This window comes from Rhincodon typus, chromosome 36, assembly GCF_021869965.1.
Source record: "Rhincodon typus isolate 14 chromosome 36, sRhiTyp1.1, whole genome shotgun sequence".
Taxonomy (NCBI): Eukaryota; Metazoa; Chordata; class Chondrichthyes; order Orectolobiformes; family Rhincodontidae; genus Rhincodon; species Rhincodon typus.
In genome coordinates this window covers 23436244-23455689 of record NC_063367.1, presented here as the reverse complement: position 1 = coordinate 23455689, position 19446 = coordinate 23436244, and the positions used below count along the sequence as shown (strand labels likewise).

At 40.8% G+C, this 19446-nt stretch overlaps 2 protein-coding genes across 8 annotated transcripts in view; both read left to right on the top strand.

Moving 5' to 3' along the window:
- tjp1a (tight junction protein 1a) overlaps window positions 1–18033 on the top strand; it is a 150247-nt gene extending 132214 nt beyond the window's left edge. For 4 of the 7 annotated variants that reach the window (XM_048617234.1, XM_048617232.1, XM_048617228.1 and 1 more), the window contains 5 exons: window positions 1740–1909; window positions 8934–9393; window positions 12650–12864; window positions 15069–15212; window positions 16922–18033. In XM_048617234.1, the coding sequence (XP_048473191.1) occupies window positions 1740–1909; window positions 8934–9393; window positions 12650–12864; window positions 15069–15212; window positions 16922–17016 (1084 nt within the window). In that variant the 3' untranslated portion in view covers window positions 17017–18033. The remainder of the gene's footprint in view (window positions 1–1739; window positions 1910–8933; window positions 9394–12649; window positions 12865–15068; window positions 15213–16921) is intronic. The other 3 variants (XM_048617233.1, XM_048617229.1, XM_048617231.1) reach the window with 2 other exon arrangements.
- The window catches only part of fam189a1 (family with sequence similarity 189 member A1), a 335517-nt gene that overhangs the window by 258785 nt on the left and 57286 nt on the right, over window positions 1–19446 (top strand). The window lies entirely within an intron of this gene.

The window sequence follows — 19446 nt, the reverse complement described above, 5'->3', positions numbered from 1 at the left end:
TCTGTATTCTGGGGGATGGAGCTTAAGTCTGTGTTCTTCTAAAGAGTGCTTGTGGATAGAGCAGTCCTCACCACTGTTGTGCACTGCTTAGCAGATTTTGATTTGGTTCATGAAGTTCATGCCCTTCACCATTGTAATTGTAAGGGCACAGCAGCATATAAATATTTTATGCACTAATCAGTGACTTTATCTCCGTCATAAGATCAGAAGTGGGGATGTTCACCAATGATTGCACAATATTCAGCACCAGTTGCAACTCTTCAAATACTGAAGCAGTCCATGTTCAAATGCAACAAGATCTGGGCAATATCCAGACTTGGCCTGACAAGTGGCATATAACATTTGCACTACACAAATGCCGTGCTATGAGCATATCAATAAGAGACAATCTTAACCACTGCCCCTTGACAATCAATGGTGTTACCATCACTGAATTTCCCATTATCAACATCCTAGCGGTTACCATTGACCAGACACTCAACTGGACTCACCACGTAAACACACTGGCTACCAGAGCAGATCAGAGGCTAGGAATACTGCAGCGAGTAACTCACCACCTGACTCCCCAAAGCCTGTCCACCGGCTACAAGGCACAATTTTGTTTTCTTCATTCCTGAGATGAGGGCATCACTGATTAGGCCAGCATTTATTGCCTATCCCTAATTGTTTAGAGGGCAGTTCAGAGTCAACCACATCGCTGTGGTCTGGAGTCACATGTAGGCCAGACCAGGTAAGGTTGGCAGTTTCCCACCTTTAAAGGGCATTTGTGGAACACATGGGTAGTTACGGCAATTGACAATGGCTTCATGGTCATCATTAGACTCTTAATTCTATCTGCCATGGCAAGATTTGAACCCTGGTCCCAAGAACGTTACGGATGTCTCTGAATTAATAGTCCAGTGATAATCATTAGGCCATTGCCTCCCCAAAGCAAGAGTGTCATGGAATATTTTCCACTTGCCCAGATGAGTGCAGTTCCAACAACACTAAAGAAACGTGACACCATCCAGGACAAAGCAGCACTGCATCCACAAGCATCCACTCCCTCCACCACCAACACTAAGTAGCAACATTGTGTACTATCTGTAAGATGCGCTTCAGAAATTCACTAAAGATCCTCAGACAGCTTCCAAAACCATGACTACTTCCATCTAGAAGGATACTAGCAAGTACATGGGAATACCACCACTTGCAAATTCCTCTCCAAGCCATTCACCATCCTGACATGGAAATATATTGCCATTCCAAATCAGCAACAAGCTAATTCAAAGTTGTTTATTCCGTCTGTATAAGCTAGCAGTTGTCTGTTTCAAATTAACACAATTTACCAAAAGACTGATTTCATGCGATTGATTCACAACATTGCACTTCAAGAAATAAATTTTAATGTGCATCTAGATTGCATCATTTTCCCAAGTACACTGTGACATCCTCACCAATATGAAGTTGAATCACTTCAGAAAAGATATGGGCTGATATTGTGTTAGAAGTTATAATTTTGTAATGTTTCTGTTTAGCTTTTGTACTTCTCAAATGTCCCATTAAGTAAGTTGGCTATACCAGAGGAATTGGGATGTGTACTGCGATCATGAATGGGCTAAGTGCACCATTTTGCTAGATTTGGGAATTAGTGTGTTTGTGATGTTTACACCCTTGTTTTTTTTAATTGTTTCTGCTTGCAGTTACCAAGAACTGAATGTAGAAATATGCTTTACTAAGAATTATAAAATTGTTTACAGGAGTGCACAAACAAACTTGGATCATATTGTCAAATCCAGCATCAATGAGAAGAAATATGACTCTGTATCACAGTTGCCCAGCGTTCAGTCACGGTATGGGCCACCAACACCATCTAGTTTGAGCTCTTCGTTGCCACTGCCAGTGCATCCCAAGCTTTCTCCATCTGAAGGTAATGCTATTTCTCTCTACATTTGTTTTGAATACATTTGGTCTGCTTTGTATCTATAGAAGAAGTAGCTGCCTATCTGTTGGAGAGTGAATCTCTTCATAATTTGCAACATAGCGCACATCTGCAGTGTTCATTGCAGTCCAATGTAAAATACAGAGCTACCGCGTTCAAACCACTGTTTCTGTGTGATTGCAAGAAATTGTTTGTAAGCTGAAACAGTATAGAAAGAAAAAGAATTCCATGTATAACATGGCTCATAAGTTCCTTAAGATACCTCAAATCATTTTGCAAGCTTTATGAAGGTGATCGTTATTGTGTATGCAAGATCAGCACCCTGCTTACACAGCAGGGTCTGGCAAATTGCAATGACTTAAGTGACCGGTTAACCTGTTTTGGTGATGTTTGAGAAATGATTATTCGTTAAAGCCACAAAGAAAACCTCCCTGTCGCTCTTCAATTGGTGCCATGGAATTTTTGATCATGCAGGTGGGGCTTCACTTTAATGTCTTTCAGAATGAACCTACCTCCTGCAGTGCAGCAGTGAAATGATACTCTGAATTTTGTGCTCAACTTATGGAGTGGGGCTGCATGACTATCTGAGCCACGCTATCTCCTGTTAATGAAATATGCGTATTTATGTGAATCTCAGGCTCTGATCAGAAATTCTTTCGAATGCAAAGTCTTTGTGCATTGATGAAATGATGTGTGTAGTCTTCCCACTGGAGTCTCGTCAATGTTTGACTAGTAGCAAAGGAACATAGAGATGTTTAAACACTCCCATCTGTTTGGCTTTCTCTCATAGATGTAACTAAAGAATATGAGGGACGAACTAAGTGCCGTCACTAGCATTAAAGAATCCGTATTAAACAGACTAATGAGGCTAAAGAAAGAAAAGTCCATGGCTTGCATCCTAGGATCCTAAAAGAGGTAGCTAGAGTGGATGCATTGGTTGTAATTTTAAAAACATCTTTGGATCCTGGAGAAGTAATAGAGGATCGGAAAACTGCTAATATGACATCTCTACTCAAAGACAGGAAGGCCAAAAATGGGTAACTAAGCAAATTAGCCTAAAATCTTGTTTTTGGAAACCTATTGAAATCAATTATTAAGGAAGTAATAGAACATTTAGAAAATCATTCACTAATCAGGTAGCGTCAGCATGGCTTCATGAAAAGTAAGTCCAGTCTGACTATTAGAGTTTATCGAGGATGTCTCAATCAGAGTGGCTAGAGAGGAACCAGTAGGTCTGTTATATTCGAACTTCCAGAGGGCATTCAACAAGGTACCTCACAAAAGGTCATCATGTGATCCATTGTGTTGGAGCTAGTAATATTGATGTGGATAGAGAATTGGCTAATTGGCATCAAACAGTGAGTGGAGATAAGGGGTCCTTCTTCAGGTTGGAACCCTGCTGGTTATGGGTTGCCAAAGTAATCAATGCTGGGAAGGAATCTGTTTACAATATATATTAATGACTTAGAGGAAAGATGTGAATATACTGAAGCCACACTTGCAGACAACACTAAAATACATGAAAAGTCAGGTTGTGGGAGGATGCAAATGGTTTACAGAGATATTTTACGTTTAGTGGGCAAAATGTTGGCAAGTGGAGTATGATGTGGGAAAATGCGAAATTGTTTATTTTGGAAGAGAGAACAGAAGAACATGATATTACTTAAATGGAGAGAAACTTCAGACAGCTTCGACATAAATGGATTTGGGAGTAACTTGTGCATGAAACACAAAGCTAGTACTCAGGTGTGCAGCAAGTAATCAGGAAGGCTAATGGATTGTTGGTCCTTATTTCAGGGGGGTTTGGAGTATAAGAATAGGGAAATCTTGCTGCAACTGGACACAGGTGATGAGACCACATTTACACAACGAGCAGTTTTGATCCCCTTATTTAAGGGAATATCTCAGTTTATTGGACAATGTTCGGAGAAGGTTCACTAAGAAAATCCCTGCTTATGGAAGGATTGCCTTATAAGCAAAAATTTAAAAAGTTGGTATTTACTCAGTGGTGTTTAGAAAAATGAGAGGTGATCTTATTGAAATGTATAGGATTCTTAAGGGACTTCACAGGGTAAAAGCTGAGAAGATGTTTCCCTCGTGGGAGAGTCTAGGACCAGAGGGCATAGCCTCAGAATAAAGGGGTGCCAATTTAAGACCGAGAGGGTTTCTCTTGAGGGTTGCGAGTCTTTTGAACTTCTTGCCACAGAGAGATGTGTGGACAGAGTTCTTGTGTATATTTAACACTGAGATAGATTCTTGATCAGTAGGGTAATCAAAGGTAATTGGAAAAGGGCAGTAAAGTGGACATGAGGAATGTCAGATCAGCCATGATCATATTGAATAACAGAGCAGGTTCAGGTGCCAAACAGCCTACTCTTGTTCCTAATTCTTATGGTGATTTCCTCTTTCTGCTTCAGACTTAAAGGTATCAGGTAATTGCACAAGGTTCACAAAGGCCAAAATACAGGTTCTGCTCCCATGGCAGGGTCATTGAACATGCTGTTGAAGCTTTTCATCTTGCATTCATCAGGATAGAATCTCAATACTAAATCTCAAGGGAACAACAGTTTATCCTGCATAAGAGAATGTTGATTTATTGGCAATCTTTGAGACTGGCAGACTTTCATTTCAAGTTAATATTTTCTACTTTTACAGTGAAGGATTCCTTCATTTTCAAGAAGAACATACAGAACCTGCATGTTGATAGCAATGCAGCTACTCTGTTCACTTATGTACTGCTGAAGGAAGCTTTATAGATTTTTGTGCCACGTCACAATATCTTTGTGATCTAGACACACAGCCAATGTTTGAATCTTTTCGTTGAGTGAAATATAGCAATTATGAACATAGCAATTTGCAGAGTTTTACTAACATTTACGCAAATAGGTGGTGTTGCCATGGGATCCCCTCTAGGACTGCTTTCGCTTACATCTTTAGTTTCCACGAGAACTGTTCCTTTGAGGGAATAGCCCCTTACCTCTTATCCCTTGCATATTTTCAACATATAAATGATAAATTGCTATCTCAAATCGACAGCTACGTGTAAGGACTTCTGACATGATTGAATATCCTTGCCTCAAATTTAGCTTTGAAATGGAGCAGTTAAAATAGTGCATTTTCCTCGATGTGCTGGTTGAGAAATCCACAGTTGTTTTTAAAGCATGCCAATTTTGACTGATCAATATATGTTTTGGTATTTCTACAGTTCCACACTCTTAAGATTGGCCTTTTAAGTCAAACCTGAGCTCTTGATTATTGGGCAGGCTTGATGCTGAAATAGGCCACATCAAAACTATCTTGCAGAATAACGACTATGCCGATTGATCATTGCTTGCTGGCCACAAACTCATGGATGGGTCTAAAGCTGCCTGTTATAGTCCTGAGAAGTGCCCAGTCTACCTCAGCTTATAAAGATGAGGTGTCTCAAAAAAAATACGAGCTACATGTGAAGCTAGCTGTTTACATATTGCTGCTATGCAATTGCAGTATGAGTGGCATTCTCTGCTAATGGAATGCTGTTATGCAAAAAGATATTCTGCCTACCACACACGAGTAATGAGAGAGATGAATTGCATTGCCAGTGTGATGCCAGGTATGTAGGCCATACATCCTGGTGACTGGTCATAGGCCAAAGGGCCTTTTCTGCTGTATAACTCTATCAAGTCTGCACCAACAATAACTACCACTGAAGATGCGCTAATCCCTATTTTCTGCACTTGTCCCATATCCTTGAACATTGTGCTATTTCAAGTGCTCATCGAAATATTTTTTTAAATGTTGTAAGGTTTCTGGCCTCTTCTACCTTCTCAGGCAATGCATTCCAGATTCCACCACCCTCGTGATTGAAAACATTTTTTTCTCATTTCCTTCCTGAATCTTCAACCCCTAAAATTGTGCCCCCTTGTGGATCATATGAAACAACGCATGCCTTCGTGATCAAGCATCAGAGTAACAACGGTGCTAAACCAGCCTGTGCTTGCAAGAATTTGAGCATAGTGTCACGCGTTGGATGTGATTCCATGATTAGACAACATTTGCTCTACGCTTGTACTAAGAATTATGCTGACAACTAATTTAATGTTATCAGTCAATCTGTGTGGCTCATTTACTCATGCTAAAAATTACTCGCAGGATTTTGTACTTTGCAAACAGAACATGTCCATGTACTATGCATTTTTCAAATTAATAAGAGCTTGGGGTCTGCCATCCTTGGGTGCATTTTCCATGGTAATGCCTTGTTCAATTGGGGCCAATTGATTAGTACCCTCTTCTCATGCAAATTGTTGGTCCTTTTAAGGTCTGGTGTTCTTGTGATTTTGACCTAATGAATGCAGATCAAAAAGGTACAACAATGGTCCTTAATATACGTATTATTGATGCTAAATAAAAGCTTCCTAATGGATAAATTACTGCCTTTAAAGGGTAATGATGTACTTCCTGTTGAGTGTAGTGACTCAATTTGGCGACAAATCAGCAGAAAGTGATTATGTATAGATCTTAGATAGAGTTAGGATCAGGCTTTTTGAAAACTCATTTATAAACATGTTGGCGTCCCTGGGTAGGCCAGCATTTATTACCCTTAAGAAGGTGATGGTGAACAGCCTTCCCAAATGAATGTACTCAATGTGTGTAGGTACACCTAGAATACTGCTTGAGAGTTCCATGTTTTGACCCAGTGACAATGAAGGGACAGTGATTGATATCAGGGCAGGGTGTGAATTGGAGGGGAACTTGCAGGTGGTAACGTTCCCATGTAACTGCTCCTCTTAACCTTCTAGGAGGTAGAAGTCATGGGTTTGGAAGGCACTGACAAGGAGTCTTGGTGAGTTGCTGTGGTGAATCTTGTACATGGTGCACACTGCTGCCACATCATGTCAGGGTGGTGGAGAGAGTGAATGTTGAAGGTGTTAGATGTGGTGCCAATTTATGCTGAATGGCATCCAGCTCCTTGTGTTGTTGGGAGTTGCATTCATCCATGCAAGCAGAGAGTATTCCTGTGCATGCCTGAATTGAGCCTTGTATATGATGGAGAGGTGTTATTTGTTTAAACCTCCACCCACCATTCCACCCACCACCCCAACATCCACATCACCACCACCAAAAGAATGATGATAGAGGGGGATTTCAGTAACTGTAAAACCATTAATTGTCAAAAGCCAATTGTTGGATTTTCTCTTGTTGGAAATTGCCTTGTATTTGTGTGCTGTTAATGTTAGCTGCTACTTAACAGCCCAAACCTGAATGTTGTCCAGATCATGCTTGATTTGGACATGGACTGCTTGAGTTTCTGAGGGGTTGAGAATGGTGCTGAATATTTTACAATCCTCAGGAAATATCCCTACCTTTGACCGAATGGTGGAATGAAAACAACTGAAGATTGTTGGGCTAATGGTACTACTCTTAGGAACTCCTGTGGTGATGTACTGTGGCTGAGGTGATTGACCGCCAGCGACCACAGTCACCTTCCTTTGTGCTCATTATGATTCTAACCAGTGGATAGTTTCCACCCGATTCCCATTGACTCCAGTTCTGCTCGGATATCTTGATACCATACTAGGTCAGTTGTTGCCTTGATATCAAGGGCAATCATCAACACTTTTTCTCTCTAGTTCAACACTCTTTTGTGTGCTTGGAGCAAGCTGTAATGTGGTCAGAAGTTGATTAGCCCTGGCAGAACCAAACTGAGCATCAGTGTTATTTATTCTTGAGTAAGTGCTGCTTGATAGCTGTTGTGAACTGTTGATGACATGTTCAGTCACTTTACTGTTGATAGAGTAGCCTTAGGTGGTAATTGGCCATGTTGGTTAGAATCTGCTTTTTGTGGCCAGGACATAACCTAGACAAGTTTCCGGATTGCTGGATCGATTGTGATGTTGTGACTATCCTGGAATATGTTGGCTCGGAATGAGCTTAGTTGTGAGACACATCTTCAGTGACATTGCTGGAATGTTGTTGGGACGACTGGCTCAGCCCCTTCGTGACATCACACGGAGTGAATTGAACTGGCTGATCATGACTGGCATCTGTGATGCAGTGTACCTTTGGAGAAGGCTGAGATGGATCAGCTGCTTGAAAAATTTCAGTTAAGATTGTTGTAAATGCCTCAGCTTGGCATTTGCACTCGTGCAGGGCTTCCCCAGCGTTGAGAATGGAAACATTTGTGGAGCCTCTGCCCATTTGTTAGTTGTTTAATTGTGGTGTGGGGTCAATTTCACCTCAGTTGGCTGGACAGCTGTTATGCAATGTATAGTGCTGCCAACAGCATGGGTTAAATTCCTGCACCACCTGAAGTTTTCTTTATTACGGTCCTGCCTTCTTGCCCGTTGTCTACACAAGGTGGGTTAATTAGACCTCCAGTCATTGCTCTCTCGTGCTCGTGCTCTGTCTCTCTCTCTCTCGCACTTGCATTCTCTGTCTTTATGTCTCTCTCTCGCTCTTGCATTCTCTCTCTCTCTCGCTCTTGCATTCTCTCTCTCTCGCTCTCTCTCTCGTGCTCTCTCTTTCACTCTCTCGTGCTCTCGCTTTCGTGCTGTCGCTCTCGCTCGCGCGCTCTCTCTCCCTCGCTCGCATGTGTGCGCTTTCTCGCACGCTCTCTCTCTCGTGTGCGTGCTCTCTTTCTCTCTGGCAGTACTGCAGGATTTAGACCTGATCAGTTAGTTGTGGGATCACTTACTCTGTCTATTGCATTGCTACTTTCACTGCTATGCACACAGGTGGTCCTGTGTTTTTAGCTTCAAGGGGCTGGAACCTCATTTTTTTGATATGCCTGGTGCCACTCCAAGCATGTCTTCGTGCACTCTTCATAGTGAGAGTGAGTGTTGCTACCTTGACTGACTGTACCCTGGCAGGGTGGAGATAATGTTTCTTTTCCTCTTTCCTCGAGCTGGCTGGGAGAGTTGGCAAAGACAGTGGGCTGAATGGTTGCCCCCTTGTGCTGTATCATTCTATAATTCTTTATGAACTGAGAAAAAGTTGACTAAATCCTTTGTGTTTTGTTCCTGTCTCTTTTCAGTGAATTCAATGCCTCGGGATATGCCCAGCTTTCTACAGTCAAAGCCTGAACTCGCTCCTCCAAGCAAAGCTCAAGCTTTCAGATCTACCACTCGAGATGAAACTGTTCATTCAAATTTTTATCCGCAGAAAGGTTTTCCTGTTTCTGAAAGAGCCCCTGTCAATGGAATGGAGCAGACCCAGAAGCAAACAGCTGCAGCATACAATCGCTTCACCCCAAAGCCATATACAAGCGCCGCACGTCCTTTTGAGCGCAAGTTTGAGAGCCCAAAGTTTGATCATAACCTCCTACCTAGTGAACCTCATGTACAATCCAAGCCAGAGCCACCCCCAAAAACGCACAGTTCTCCACATCCTGCGGATTTCGACAGTGGCACTGACACATTCCCCAAGCCATCTGACCACAGACCTAAGTACCAGACAAACAACATTCACGCAATACCTAAAGCCATTCCTGTAAGGTAAGACCCTTGACATTGACATTTGTATAAAGAATGGATTTTTTTGTGTTTGGGCCATGACATTTTTAAAGACTGTCCTCCAAGGAATCACTCTTAAAGTGTCCGTGTCAGGGTTGTATATCAACTGACATGCTTGACATGTTTAACTCCTAAAACACCCATCCTCAGCTGGAATGTTTGACAGTTAAGAAAAATAATCATTTCAATGCACAGCCAATTTCAGTGAGGTGAGATTGGATAGTTTTGCACCCCACTGGGGTAGTGCATCGTAAATCAAGCCCTGCTGTTCCCAGAGTTGTACCAAATGTTAAAGTTGTTTTTTCAAGCTATGCACAGTGCCTCAATTAATCTTTCAGAACAAGGTTGATAGAAAGCACAGACCAGATTTCTGTTGAAACAAGAATTATTATTTATCATAAGTAATTTGACTGTAAGCTACAAGAAACATAAACCACTGATATATAACACCACTTACTAAAACTCTAACCTTCTTATAAACTTTTCTCCTTATATGTGCACACATGGACAAAAAAAAGGGAAAGTAGCTTATTGGCAGAGGTAGAGAAAACATTTCAATGTTCTTTGCTTTCCGATTCCGATGTTGAGATGATCATTCTTTGGCTAGCCAAGCCCTTAGTGACACAATATCTTTCTTGAAGCTTCTACTGGTTTGTAAGTACAGAGCAACTGATTCATTTGGAAAATATCTCGGATTTATCTATCAAAAGCCACCCTGCGATGGCCTCTGGTCTGGGGCCTGCGAGTTAAAAAAATTAACTTTTAGAAATTACACTCAACAAAAAATACACTCAAGGGAAAGGAAGAGAGAAAGAAAAAGAACAGGTGGAGCAGAGGAACTCTGATTGGAGTGTCCTACTCGGCTGACCTCTTCGACAACCATGGTTTCATAATATAACCAGTTCACTGTCCTGCACCCGGGTCCCCAGTGTTAAAAGCATGGATCATACTGAAGTAAACACACCAATATAGGGAGATCATCTGATATTGCTGGGTCAAGAATGCATGATTTAAAATCTGTCTCTTATTGTATATTGACAATCATGTCTCCTGTGGTTGGTGAGACTGGAAGCAATTTTCCTTATTTGTTGACAAGCTGTAACAATATCACTGCTTCAGCCTTTTCTAATTAAAGGACATTTTTCACCCGTGCTCCTTTTTAAGTATCCTCTTCATCCTTTGGGGCCTTGATGGTTTCTCTATGATACTAGTGAACAATGTTTCCTCCAAGTTTCACAGCTGTATTGCCTCTTGGAAGTCCATACAGTTGATTAGTGTGCTGATGTGTTCATCTCCAGTCCATGCATGTACCTCCAGAGGTCCACACAGTAAATGGAGAAATTAGAGGGAATATAGCAGGTTAGGCCTAGCCAGTGTTTTATGAGTGTTCAATATAGTTTCTTTGCTTTTGTTTCATCTCTCTATTTCTTAAACCGTGGATGCAATTTTCTTTACAAACACCTTCTCAACTTGCCTTGCCACATTCAAGGATATGTCTACATACTTCACAAGCAAGGTGCTGACTGTAATCAATCACTCTGTTCATGCAAAATACTCAACACAATGTAAGCATTAGATGTGATTGTGCACTTGGACAACATTTACTAAATTATTCAAAGTACATGAAGAAATATGCTGATAATCAATTTAGGATTGTCATTTGGGTTTATACTGGCAGCAACATATTAACACATTGGGCCTTGTTCTTTGCAGACAGACAGAACATGTACACACACTGTACCTATTTCAACTCAGCAGAATGAGTGACAGCCAGTACGGTTCATTTCTCACAGCAATATCTTGATCAGTCGGATTCAATCTGCCTAGTAGTTATCTTTCAGTCGTCATTAATAGGTACATTATTCATAGCTGCTCTTCTACCAAGCAGAGTCCACTTGTCAACCCAATCAGCATCTTTCTCTTGTGTGGTATAAATGTTGTTTTCCCTTCCTTTGGCATTTCTTCCAAATTGTCCTGATGAGCACAACAGAACATTTTTTTTCAGCAATATCCATGCTCTCCTACCACTCAGCCAATTTTCTAGCTAGATCTTCAATTCTGTGTGCTTCAGCTTTAGCTAACAGCCTCTTCTGAGGGATTTCACCAAACGCTATCTGTCTCTCAACCCTCTCCCTTATTTCATTGAAAAACCTGATCAAAGTTGTTGAGCATAGTTTGCCTTGAACAAATCTATGCTGGTTTTTATTTTCAACCCCATGTTTTTCCATGTGCTGGTAAGATTATGCACTTGATTATGGCTTTCAAAGTTTTGCCACTTCTGACATTAGGTCGCCTATTCTAACTGGTTTATCCCTTTGCCCTTTTATGAACAGGGCAAAAAGAAAAATCAGACCCATTAAGCATGTCCCCATCCAACCAATAGTGCAGTCTCTGTTTTCACCTATTACATTACCATCAGGAAGAGGGAAAAGCAATGGGTTAAAATACACAGCCAATTCAAGAAAAGCTGTTAAGTAATTCCTCTTCAACTCTCTACAGCAACCAAGCAAAAAGCTTGGTTGCTATGATGCATCATAAAGCAGATTTATTTCACTGTCTAGTTGATTAATGTGCTCCTCTAAGAAATATTGTCAAGTTTTCTTTTAAAACAGGAACTCTTACTGCAAGCCAAGCAGCTTGTCAAAGAGGGGAGTCAGTGCTGTTATGAATTCTTTTGAGTCTGCTTGGTTTGACGATATCTTGAAGATCCTGCAAAGGGCTATGGCATGGTGTGCAAATTTCTGTCATCTGTCTGCTGTTTGTGGTGTCAACATTGTCCTTGGACTTTGTAGCACTGAATATAGTATAGGGGAAAAAAGAATAACTGATGCCGCACCTATGCTGAAGTTGTGGAGATGGAGAAGAGTGGTGAGGATTTTATTCATCTCTGGTCTACCCTTTAACTGGCCTGCATTTGCCTGATTTGGTAACAATGCTCTATCCAGAACTGATGCTCTTAGATTTGATGGGTACAAAATTGGTCACAAAGTATACATAATAACCTTCTCAACATTCTGCCAAAACCAAATAAATGAAGAAAGGAAATCAAACCAAGGGTAGGTCAAACATGTTAGATTAGTCAGTGGCTGAGTAAAGTTGTAATGTTTCAGCTGTTGGTCATTAAATAGTACAATGCCATAATCATACATGGTGATTATCCTTTGCTCTCAAGTTCTCATCTAATTGTTGTAGAGACATCTGGTACGATTAATGTGCTGACTGACTTGCTTTGTCTCAGTCCTAGTGCATTGGAAGATGATGATGATGACAGTCACACGGTAGTTGCAACAGCTCGGGGAATTTTTGACAGCAATGGTGGTGTGCTGAGCTCCGTCGAGACTGGAGTGAGTATCATAATTCCAAAGGGAGCCATTCCTGAGGGAGTGGAACAGGAAATCTACTTTAAGGTCTGCAGAGACAACAGTATCCTTCCTCCTCTGGACAAGGAGAAAGGTGAGAACTAGCTTTCCTTCTTGAAAATGATTCATTAACCTCCAGTGTCATGTGGCCCGTGCTGATAGATGGCAACATCTTGGAACATAAGGGATAACAAGGTGTAGAGCTGGATGAACACAGCAGGCCGAGCAGGAAGGCTGACGTTTCAGGCCTAGACCAGGATGCTGCTTGGCCTGCTGTGTTCATCCAGCTCTACACCTTGTTATCCCAGATTCTGCAGCACCTGCAGTTCCTACTATCTCTTGGAACATAACATTTGTCTTCCTGATGCTGATCAAACCCTTTACAGGTGTGAGACTCGCCTTTTGTTGATGCAGGTATTCTTCAGTCACGAATGTTAAAGCAGTATTGTCAACAGGGGTCTGATGTAGATTGGGCAAACCCTATGTCTTGCATGTCAGACAAGCAAGACTGAACAGCTCTCCATCATCATAACAGACTTAATTAAATATACTGAAATTGTTTTTATAGTGTGTTTGTTAATTTCTTTAGGTAATACTAGTAGGTTGTGTTTTACTGGCAGTCAGTGTTGGATGCTTTTGTTAATGCTTTCCATTTGAAAGTTGCTTTTGGAGTTCATGTTTATAATGTGGGTGTTGGACCTTCTCAGCTGAAGTTTTACTGCTTTCTTATGATCAGTAATGTTGCAAGTTCTACGTGAGTTGTAAATGGAACATTAGTGTAATGCCTTTCACAATCTTAAGTTGATCCAACTTCTTTATAGCCAATCAAGTTCTTTGAAGTATAGTCCTGTTGGAATTTAGAAACACAGTAGTCAATTTCCTCACTGCATGGTCCCACAAATAGTAACAAGGCAAGTAACCAATATATTTGTGCAGGAACAAAAACAAAGTTGCTGGAAAAGCTCAGCAGGTCTGGCAGCATCTGTGAAGGAAAAATCAGAGTTAACATTTGGTGATATTTATCCTTCAACCAAGAGCACCTTCCAGGTGAAGCAGCACTTCACCTGCACTTCCCAGAATCTAGTCTACTGCATTTGCTGCTCACAATGTGGTCTCCTCTACACTGGGAAAACAAAGCGTAGACTTGGCGACCGCTTCGCAGAAAATCTACATTCTGCTCGCAAAAAAGACCCTGAACTACCTGTTGCCTGCCACTTGAATGCACCACCCTGCTCCCTGGCTAACATCTCTGTCTCTGGTTTGCTGCAGTGTTCCAGCAAAGCCCAATGCAAGCTGGAGGAACAACCTCATTTTCCGCTTGGGGACCCAACAGCCCTCTGGACTCGACATTGAGTTCAATAATTTTAGGGCCTAAACTCTCCCACATGCCAGCCCCCTACCCCACACACCAGGCCTTGTTACCGCATCGCTTGCCATTACACACCCCCTCTTGTTAGTCACTAACAGTCCCCATTAACAACTATTCACCCTCCCAGCCTGACCATTAGCAACTCCTTTGTCTGTCCAACTGTCTTTCTCTTTGGGCTCTATCCTATCATTTACTCCCTACCCCACCCACCTCCCTATTTTCTGCATATAAACTGACATTTTCCCACCACCATCAGTTCTGAGGAAGGTTAACTCTGGGACAAGGTAACCATAGTAGCCCAAGCCAAACATAGACATGCACAGGAATTCCTAGAGGTATGGTTCTCCACCCATACTTCAATCAACAAACATATGGAATTGGACCCCATTTACAAACCTGTACAGATCAAAACCGGAAATGACACTACTCACTGTAACGGACCAAACAGTGTAAATTCCAAGCAGTGTAGAATAACGCCGCTTCATTTGAGGCTCCGCTGATGATGTCACTTAGCAAGGTGACAAAACGTCTGAACTAGAACAAGCCAGCTCGGCAAGCAAGTCAACAACCTCATTCACTTTAATGTTTTACATAACATTGAAATATCCAGGGTGAAATGTTATATATTTTAACAGGTCTTTGCAATATTTGCACAGTTTACAAGATAAGCATATTTTTACAGAGATCTATGTTACATCTACTTCCCAAAAAATGAGCTCCAATTGTTAGTCAAAGGCAGGATTGAGATAAAAGATCTAGCGCAGGAGACTCCATAGTTGCAGCTAGGTTTTAGCAGCAGGAAAGCTGACTGACAGAAGCATTTGTGGTGAGTGAGTGAACCATTGTTTTTTCTCCAAGGTCCTCTTCGTTGATTTGTTCATCTCTAAAAGCACTCAGTTCTAGTTCTAATACATTGATGCCTTTTCTAGGTGAAACACTCCTGAGCCCGCTGGTGATGTGTGGACCCCATGGCTTGAAGTTCCTGAAGCCTGTGGAGCTGCGCTTACCTCACTGTGCGTCTATGACTCCAGATGGTTGGTCTTTTGCTCTAAAATCCTCCGACTCCTCGTCGGGTATGCTTCTCTCTCTCTCTCTCTCTCTCTCTCTCTCTTTCTGGTTTGTCTGGAACTTCTTGGGACAGGAGTGGCTCTGCAGTGCTTTACCTGCTCTATTTCAGTTTGTTAAGAATGTGTTTAACTGTATTATTTAATTTTCTGCAACCAGTGTCAGCTCCCTTCGTTTCACTCCAGAGATCAGATTTGTTCTGTGAATAAATGTCATGCACTTGTAATCATCTAACACAGAAGCTGAATTAAAACCAGCTTCTTGATTTTGAAAGAATGTGCAGAAAATAATTTGACAATCTGTAAAGGCTAATTCCTGAATGTTCTTTGTGCTAAACTAGCTAATGTTTGAAATTTGCAATTTTGCTGGTGCACAAAACTTGTCCATCTTTTATGCAATTTGTGATTGTGAATTTCCACAAGATTCATAGGGTTTTCATTGCAACAGGTTCATTGGTTGAACTTCAGGAGTGAGGTACAAACATTTGCAGGGAGGTATAGGTTGGGATGTGTTTGACTCCATGTTGGAATGGTAAGAGCTGTGAAGGGTATGCAGGTAGTGATTTTTGGAGCACTGGATGTAACTTGAAGAAGGTTGCAGAGGAGCAAAGTGGCCAGTTCAGTGGTTGGAAGCAAAGGGATACAGGATTTTGTAAGCATAGCATTGCCAAAGCAATAGCTTGAACAAGCAAATCGGTTCACTAAGCCTTAAATTACATTGACTTTATCGACTGTTTTGTTCCAGCCAGTGACTGAAATATCGTAAATTGTATCAATGATTGTTATCCATCAAATTGGAAGCTTCTTCATAAATGCTGCACTTGATTTAAGCATTATTAACGTCATCTAATGCATTGGTCTGAATTACTTTAACTATCACTCTCTGGCTTTGTTTGAATTGTCACTTGTCACGTAATACACCCGGCCCCAAGGGTTTCTTAGTCATGTCTTTCTGTAATATTTGCAGGTCAAATTCATTGTGTGGTCATCATTAACTTTGCTAGCTGTCCTGCTGCAGACCTGTTCAGAAAGCACAAAGTTGGTTACTCAGTTGAGTTGTAACTTGTGCTTTCCCTGATCTCTGAATTAACTTTATCCTAATTATTAATCAATCCATTCTTTAGTGTTTAAAACTCTCAGGCAGTCTCTACTTGAATTTTTGACTCGTGTTTCGAAATGCTGATGCTCATCATCCCTTCTATTTTACTTGTTCAATACCAACTCTTAGCATCAGTTGTAAAACTTCCTGCTTAAGCTTTACTCTTCTCAAAGATTTGATATGCAGTACGCAGTGTTCATGTATAATATATTAACATTGCTGTGCACAATGTTCAGAAATCAATTTGTGGCTAATAATTCCATTTTTTTTGTTAAACCACAATGAAGCTGTGTTAATCCTGATTTAAGAACTTTAGACAAGTTGTATAAGTGCTCGAATGTAACTTAGCTGGGAAAGCTGCCTCATTTGAAAGTTTGTTGCTGCAGCTGCTTTAATTGGAATTTGCTTGTGCCTATTGGAAGTGGAACGCTCGCTAGAACTTAGTGTGGGTTCTAAATGGAATATTGCATCATAACTACCCCATACTATACCTGGCCTGGCCATACTAGTGGGTGACAAAAGTAGAAACTGGCCCATTGATCTGTGCTAAAATCCCTTCCCTTCCTGACTGAAGGCATTGGTTTGATGTTAAAGTAAATGGTCTGTTTCTTTCTTCCAGGTGATCCTAAGAACTGGCAGAACAAATCCCTTCCTGGAGACCCTAATTACCACGTGGGGACAAATTGCGTCTCAGTTTTGATTGATCACTTTTGAAGGTGAAAGTGGGTGATTGACAATTATTTCAGGATATGTAGGCAGTGGATGGAGCACAGATTTAAGCAATAACTTGTTATCTCTCAATCAGAGAGGAGGTTGTTGGACAACCTAAAATGTAAATGCTTACATTCTAAATTCTGTGGGGGGAAAAAAAAATGCAGATGAGCTTGCAGTGACACAAGTCTGAACTGTAACATTTTCCCAGTTTGTGTTAACCAGCAGGGATGCCTTACATTTAGTTTTGTAGCTATGATTTAAAATACTAAATAGATTTTTCTACATTCTATAACTTTAGAACCTTTACATGTTTATACAGGTAACCATATCCTAGTTTAAATATAGAAGCTACTTTTCTATGTCTTTTAGTGTGGCTTTGAATGTGTATAGTTGGTTGGCAGGGACTTTCGAACAAGTTAAGGTTGGATGTCCTGCCATGCAGGGGGATTGATAGAAAAGTTGCTGAGATCTGTGGCTGTACATAAACCCTGATATCAACTTGGAGCTTGGTTTGTAAATTAACATTTTTTATGTCTTATTTTGTATAAAACAAACTGAAAAGAACTTTCTAAAGAGGATCTTTATATTCTGTCGCTATGGGGCCTTTTGAGCAGTTGTATAATTGCAGCAATAAAATCAACATTTACAACTTAAAAAAAACAAACATCTAAGTTTCTACAGCTCTAATAATGTTGCTGTGTTCTTTGACAATTACATGCTTTCCTGTTTAAAGGCACTGCATCCTTTTATGCTTTAAGGCACTGTTTGGGAATGTTGGAGTGCAACGAGAGGGATCTTTTGATAAAGTGACAGGTTACTGTACTGTGTGCCCAAAATGTATTTTTGTACTAATGGACAATTTATTCTGGCACGGCAGTACATAGCTCACTGGGGATTCTAACATGGCTTCTGTTAATCACTTCACTTTCAAATGGGGCTGACTTTATTTCCTGTGATTACTCAAATGACACATTTCTAAGTATATCATTATTATTGAATAAAAATCTTTTTAAAATATCCGTTGTAGTCATTTGTTTGTCTGATAATCTATTCATATCTAACTTTGTTCTTCCTTTTGTCAGTCCTCACTTAATGGCACAGACTGTTGTTTGGGATGTATTTCTGTGTTAAAGCTGCCCCTCAAACAACCCATATTGTCTCTTGTTAGTGCAAGAGGAAAGACCAGCCAGCAGTCTGCATCAGACCTTTTGACTTTCTCGTCAGTCAGAGCTACACTCTTAGTGCTCACCTCATATCTGTGTAGCAACAAAGTGTGAGTACTGATTACCAAGGACAGTCAGGTTCCCCAACAGCAGCTCATGAAATGGTCTCTACATAGAGCATAGATCTTTCTATGAGATTGTCTTTCTATGGTGCTGGATGACACATTTGCTCATTTACCCAAGTGAAACTTGTGACAATATACAAATTGAATTGTATCACTTTTTAAGCAGTAACTGATTTATTTTTTAAATTTTGAAGTTGGAGCTGAATCATGCAATCAGAGCTTATATGCACAATGACAGGAACCAACTCAACTTCCCTGTTGCTGCCACTCTAAGTGCTTTCTGCAGTCATTCTGAAAACCTTCTGCTGTCTGTAGCATGCAAGGCATCCTTAAGAATTTGGCACTACAGGGATTCCCCAGCTATCAGGCACCACAGGTTGCATCTGGATCAGAGCATTGAAAGGCTGTATGTTTCATTGTGTCAAAAGCTGCAAATCAGTGCATGAGCACATATTTGAACATGGGATGTAACAAATGGATTGGATCTTAGCAACGCAAATAATGTGCTAAGATTGCTGAATTGTTCCATATTCTTGTACCTTAAGCTTCAACTCTTCCCCAAACATAAGATTCATTTTAATAGAATGAGGAAATTGTTATCAGTCATTTTCTATAGCTTGATGTCAGAACTTGTACTCAAAATTTAGTGATAGAAAGCTAAACATTTTGTTGGACACTACTAATGCACAGCAAAATGAAATATATTCAAACTTCAGTTTATTTATCCTCAGACCATCACTCTGATCATATCTGAATTGGGTGATATTTTCCTAACTTCTGACAGCCTACTGTGGGGGCTGTCTGGCCCCATCACCTGGAGAGAGTGTGTGTAGGGTTATGGTCAAATGTGGATGCAGAGTTCAGAAATTGGGAAGGGAGAGGCTGCTCTTCAAAGATGGGTAACTTAGTTGGGATTAACTGCCTAATTTTCTGCCTCAGATGTAACTGATGGAGAAATTGGATCAAGGAAATGCTGGTCATACCTTTGTGTCTTTAACACTATGTTCATCAATATAGAGAAACTATAATTTCTCAGATCATATGATTGAGAGTCAAATGGCTAATCTTTACTGAACAAAATCAGAAATTGCTGAAGAAACTGAGAAGGTGTGGCAGCATCTGTGGAGAGAAAGCGGAGTTAA